The sequence below is a fragment of the Otolemur garnettii genome, unplaced genomic scaffold (genome assembly GCF_000181295.1).
Source record: "Otolemur garnettii isolate 467f Iridium unplaced genomic scaffold, OtoGar3 scaffold00133, whole genome shotgun sequence".
In the NCBI taxonomy this organism is placed as follows: domain Eukaryota; kingdom Metazoa; phylum Chordata; class Mammalia; order Primates; family Galagidae; genus Otolemur; species Otolemur garnettii.
In genome coordinates this window covers 2513455-2520016 of record NW_003852528.1, presented here as the reverse complement: position 1 = coordinate 2520016, position 6562 = coordinate 2513455, and the positions used below count along the sequence as shown (strand labels likewise).

General features: G+C 45.1%; 1 protein-coding gene across 1 annotated transcript in view; it reads right to left on the bottom strand.

Annotated features, from left to right (window-relative positions):
- Positions 1-6562, bottom strand: part of UBE2F (ubiquitin conjugating enzyme E2 F (putative)) — a 51703-nt gene that overhangs the window by 11858 nt on the left and 33283 nt on the right. Inside the window, exon 6 of the mRNA XM_003798235.3 lies at positions 1487-1557. Within this exon, the coding sequence (XP_003798283.1) occupies positions 1487-1557 (71 nt within the window). The remainder of the gene's footprint in view (positions 1-1486; positions 1558-6562) is intronic.

Below are 6562 nucleotides of genomic sequence, written 5' to 3'. Positions count from 1 at the left end.
TTTTTGGCCCAGGCTGGATTCAAACCCACCAGCTCTGGTGCATGTGGCTGGCACCCTGGCTGCTGAACTACAGGCACCGAGCCTGCTGCTGTTTTCTTGTCTAATGCCCATCTCACCCAACGGACAGCAAGGCGATGCAAAGTGCTCCCCAAGGTACCTGGCCTGATCAGCATCAGCTGACTGGAGGAAGGAAGGAAAGAAGGAAGCTGGCTCACAGTAGGCCTGCCGACATGCTCCTGAGCTTGCTGTCAACAGACAGAGCAGGTGGGCTTCCACCGGAGGCAGGGATCTGGGGAATGCCTGGACAGCCCCTGGGCAGCAGTGAGGCCCATCTGGGGTGCAATGTCCCTAGTCCTGGTGGAGGTTCCAGCCTGGCCACAGCAGAGAGTAGTCCCAGTGGAAGTTAAGGTGACAGAGGCCCTTGTGCTGAGAAGCACTTCAGGACCACTTCCCACCTTGTGGCTGAGTGTGCAGCACAGGAAGGTGAAATCAATGTCCTTGAGTCCTACAGCCACTAGTGGTGGGGCCGCACCAGAGCCCTGTACTCAACACCACTGCCTCACTAGAGGAAGGAACACATATTAAAGCCCAAATGCTTAACTTAACCAACCCATCCATCTTCTTCAGCAATGTTAGGAGGGGGAAGTCACTGATCCCTGACACTGCCATTAAGGATGGGACACACAGGTCACGGCAGACATGAAGCTCTGCAAAGCTGCCCTGCTCCAAGAGTGCTGGGCACATCTCAAGGCCATATTGGTAAAGAGAAGACATCTTAAATGTAAGTGCCAAGTACATCTTAAGTCTGTCATCTATGTTTTATTCTCCTAGGTGTCTATCAATAATCATATTTACCTCTCAGCTAAAATTAGTCACATGGAGGGAATGGGAGGGCTCATGTAAATAGGAGGAGAAAGGGAAATAAAGGTCCCTCTTGGGGTGGGGGGCGGTGCTGAGCAGGCGGTGCTGAGAAGTGGCAGGGCGTGGTCACCAGAGGGCAGCAGGAGGATGCCAGTCTGGAGGCAGAGCAAGGCCAGGGGTCTGGGACAAGCAGGAAATCACAGCTGCTCCTGGTTGAGCCCAGGCCTTGCCTTCCTGATCTAGGCCAGGTGCGGTGGCTCACACACGTAATCGCAGCACTTTGGGAGGCCCAGGTGAAAGGATCACTTTGAGGTCAGGAGTTCAAGACCAGCATAAGCAAAAGTGAGACCCCCCCTCCCCCCAAATCTCTACAAAAACTAAAAACATTAGCCAGGTGTAGGAGGCACCTATATTCCCAGCTACTTGGGAGTCTGGAGCAGGAGGATCACTAGAGCCCAGGAGTTGAAGGTTTCTGTGAGCTATGATGATGCCCCTACACTCCCGCCTGGGTGACAGAATGAGCTGAAACCCTCTCTCAAAAACAAGCCCAAAAAAACAAAACAAAAAAGGCCAATGCTCACACACAACACTCACAAATGTGGAAGACTGGAAAGATGAGTCTCACCTTAGGCAAATTTCACCTGTCTCTGTGATGTTGGGGTGCCAGATCTTGGTCAAGCATTTCACCTTGGGAGGCTACAACATAGAGAATGAGAGAGATCACACAACAGTCTCCCCACATCACGTCTCTGGGCAAAGCCTTCCCATACCCAGCACCGAGAGGCTTGTTCCAGGGCTTACTCAGCATGCAGATGGACTCATCCAGCAGGTCCTACCCTGAATGCCTACTGTTCATCTCCTACGCAGAAGTGCAGGGCAATGGGCACCCACAGTGCCAGTCTGCAGCCGTAGAGCACTGCCCTAAGCCCTGTGTCTTCCTGGCACCTACCAACCCCCCCCAACTCCCGGGCTCAGTGCTGTGCAAGAGGAGTCTGCAGGGCACCCCGGGGCCTTCAGAACCCTCCAGGCCCAAGTTCCAACCAGGAGCCCACAGATTGCTTTGCACTAAAAGTTACTGAACTGTGGCTGAAAATTATTGCTCCTTGCAAGAAGAGCCTCTTCCCTTGCTGGGTGTTTTCAAAGATCCTATTGTTATACACATTTTCCTAGATAAAAACTTAGTCCACGTTATACTTAAAGGAGAAAGAATGAAAATGAGGGAATGGGGATAAAGTATATCATCACGGCATTCTTTGATAAAAGTTCTTTTTAAGATTCTTCTATTATAAAACCAATATATCATTCATTTAAGAAACAAAAAACAAAAGGAAATATGTTTATTAATAGATAATAGTACACGCAATATAATATAAATTACATACATGTTATATTGTATGTTTCCTTTCATTCTTATTGCCTTTTATATAGGTATACACATAAATACTCCATAACTCCACCCCGACACCATCTCTACTGATACCCGATGTACATCTTTGGAGCCCTTTTCCTGGGCCACACATACACAGACCACATTCCATAGTATAAACACCTGCCACCAGCAGGTTATTCCATCTGCCTTGGACATTTAGGTTGTTCTCACTCCCACTCCTGCTATGTCAAGGCCCATACCTTTGCTCACACCTGTATGAAATGTTTCCTTGGGACCAAGCCCAGGGTGAGCAAAGGACTCCTGATACTGTGCCACTGTCCTTTAAAAGGACCCTTTTCCAGATCCTCTCCCACAGGGAGGTCTCCTTGGTTGACACAAAGTGTCATCTCACAGGATCTTATCCAAAATGTCATCTCAAAAAGGGATCAACCCTTGGGTGGCACCTGTGACTCAAAGGAGTAGGATGCCGGCCCCATATGCCGGTGGTGGTGGGTTCAAAACCTAGCCCTGGCCAAAAACAGCAAAAAAAAAAAAAAAAAAAAAAAGGGGATCAACCCTTTATCAAATGGGGGTAATACCTTCCCTGTTTATCATTTGCTATTAATTTTTATTTATGATGTTTTCTAAGGAGTGAAAAGTTCTATCTTTGTTTTCTTTTTTCATGGTGTGCACAGAGAATTTTTATCTTGGTTTTTGTACTGAGCAACTACTTCACCATCCAAATATTCTCCTGCAATTTTCTAGTACCCTAATAGTTTCATCTTTTTATTTGTATAAAGCAAACTTAACTCTTCAGCTCCCTAGTGAGTTTTCTTCCTGATTTCAAAACACTACAAAATCAATAGACTCAAAAGAAATGATTAAACTGTGCGAATTCATGTGTCTTCGGACGAAAGAATTTAGGTCCTGAGTGAATTTAAATTTCACATGGTCAGAACTTTTTCTGCAAATATAAGGGAATACCTTTGAGAGACTATCCTTCACTTCCAGTGAGGCATTCAGGCTGCAGAGGGAGGTCAGATTCAGGCTACAGAGGGAGGTCAGACGCTGCTCCAGCGGGGCTATGCTCACCCCTCTGGGTACTGACGCAGCGGCAATCTGATGGGTGGGCTGAGTCACTGATTCAGCTTTGAAGGAACCCAACAAGCTCACTTTCCCTTCCAAATTGGGTGCTCCTTCTATGAAGGTCCCAGTACATGACCACCAGCTTAGTGTTACTCCATCTGCCAAGGGTTTGGGGGCATCTTCCCTTTCTCTCTCTGTCCCTTCACATCATCCATAGATGTTCACACAGATACTTCCTTTGCCAATGGTTCTTTTAACTGTGGTCTCAGAATAGAGAGCAAAAACTCTGCTCGGGATTCTGACAAATACACTTTCCAAACTGAATTTGTTTTGTAGCCCTCCCATCCCTCCCACCAAAGCCAGACAAACAAGAAATGCTCAGCCCCACCCCTACCTCCCCTCTCTGTGCTGGGCAGGGCATCTGCTCAGCCATATAGGCTCCAACATCCTACAGATACTGCATTTCAAACCAATGGGGAAAATACAGCTTGTTCAGTGGCACTGGCTGCCCATTAAGAAAAATACAGTAACAGTCCCATTTAGAACTTTCTTAATGTACATTATACTTAATATGTTGAAATTAAACACAGAAGAGAACTATAAGAAAGCTAGAAGAAAGTGAAGCTGACCACCTTTGTGGTCTGAAGCCTGCTTTAAGCATTTCATAATTTTAAAAAAATGAAAAAAAAAAAACCAATTTGACTACAGTAGCAAAACAAAAAGCAAACTTTAATAGAACAAAAGTGCAAAACAAAGAAAATATTTATAGACTAAGAAACTGAAGGAAAAAATTTCACATTATTTTATAAGAACTCTTGGGCCAGGCACAGTGGCTCATGCCTATAAACCCCCATTCTGGGAGGCTGAGATAGGTGGATTGCTTGAGCTCAGGAATTCAAGATCAGTCTCAGCAAGAGAGACCCCCGTCTCCACTAAAAATAGAAAAACTAGTGGGGTGTCATGGCAGGCACCTACAGTCTCAGCTACACAGGAGGCTGAGGCAAGAAGATTGCTTGAACCCAAGAATTTGAGGTTGCTGCAAGCTATGACACCACAGCACTCTATCCTGGTTGGCAAAGTTAGACTGTCTCAAAAAAAAAAAAAAAAAAGCTCTTATTAATCTGTAAGAAAAACAAATACCACAGTGGAAAAATGGGCAAAAGACTTAATAGTGGCTCATAAATAACTAATAAGTAGGAAATAATATTCAACATCCTACTTAGGAAATGAAATTTCAAATGACAACTGGATACCAAATGAGATACCATTTTCTTCCAAAATAACAAAAAGAATAAAAATACTCTATTATATATCTGGTGGCTCAGACCTGACATCCCAGCTACTTGAGAGGCTGAGGCAGGATTGCTTGAGCCTAGGAGTTTGAGACCAGCCTAGGCAACACAGTGAGACTCCCACATCCAAAAAAAAAAATTCATCTTGGGGAGAGTTTAGGGAAAGGAAATTTTCCAATACTGATGATGAGAACATTAACTGGTATAACCTCTCTGGTGGGTTTTTTTTTTTGAGACAGGGTCTCACTCTGTCACCCAGGCTAGGGTGCAGTGACATCATGGCTCACAACCATCTCAAATCCCTGGGCTCAAGTGATCTTCCTGCTGAATTTCCTGAATAGCTACAAGGATAGGTGCGTACCACACACCTGGCTAATTTTCTTATTTTTTATAGAGATGAGGGTCTTGACATGTTGCTCAGGCTGGTCTTGAACTCCTGGCCTCAAGCAATCCTCTTGCCCCAGCCTCCCAAAGTGCTAGGATTACAGGCTTGAGCCACCACAAGCAGCCTAGAGAGTGATTTAATAGGATTTATCAAGAGCCTGAAAATGGAACGTCAATTACTCAATATCCATAATGCCACTTCTAAAAATTTATCCAAAGGAAAGAGGTAGACAAACATAAGATATGTGTCCTAGGCACACCTCACAGCTCTATTCTAGGAACAGCAAACCACAGCCCACAGAACAAATCCATAGCAGGCCTGTTTTCCCATAGTCAAAGATTGGTTTTTACATTTTTAAAAGGTTGTTTAAAAAAAAAATGGGGTAGAGACCATTTGTGGTCCCCAGGGCATAAAATATTTATTACTTGGCCCTTAACAGAAAATCTGGTTTATACTGTCAAAAAACTGGTCAACCAAAGACCAAATGATGATAAAAGACTGGTTTAAAACCATAAAACCATCATGATGGGCCACTCTTATTATTGATAGATAATATGATACTGGCCGTGACATCATGTGGTTGTGATATTATAACCAGAATACCCTCAAGTTATGAGGTTATGTGTCCTGTAGTTCCAACGCCACGCAGGACACAGACATTAAAACATCATGGTGATTATGTCTGGTGGGGAGGTCTCAGGTGATAAATATTCTATTTTTGCATAGCCATGTTTTCTCAATTTCCTACAAAGTATAATAAATTATAGAAAAGAAGAGGGTAAGGGGCAGTTCAGGTATACTTGTGGCCATCCTTCCTGCTGTTTGACGATGTCTCTGGCTCTCCTCGGGCAAAGTGGCAGGGCTGCCCTTCCTGATCCCCTCAGGGTGGCTGTGGCCATGATACTTGATTTGGCAACAGCATCAAGGGGATGTGGCATCTGTCACTTCTAGGAGGAAATATCCAAGGAACAAAAACTACATCCCCTTTTCTAGCCAGTTCATAGCCAGCACACCTGGGGACCCTGTGACACCATAGGCGAGGTGGTGCCTGGACTGAAGCCCCCCTACCCTGCCCAGAGCCACTAGCGCTATATCATGGGCCTCTCCTCTGGGCATCTCCACCACCCTGAGGAATTGCCATCACCACGTCACCACCTGGGCTCACCAGCGTGACTGTATCTATCTTCCAGGAGAATGAAGTCCTTAAAAGCTGCCAACTATCCTCTGGCCCCTAGCGTCTGACAGAGCCTGGCCGCTATGTGAACTCAGCAAGGGCCAGCACGGCAGGTCTGCCAGTTTCTAGACTGACAGCTTAGCAGGCAGACCTTAGGCCAGGAGGTGAAATTCAGGGATAAAGAAAAAAGAAAAAAGAAGGAGGGATTTGAATTTTAACTGCTGGTATGTAGGGGAGTATGAGTAGGGGGCGTATTAAATCGCTATTTTTCTTTTAAAAGTTTATTCTAAAATAATGATCTGCTTTATTAGAAGTTTTGCAATTCACAATCTTAATAACAGGGCTTCATTGCAGGAACTATAACAGTTAGGGGTTTAAAATTGTCCTTATGGCTC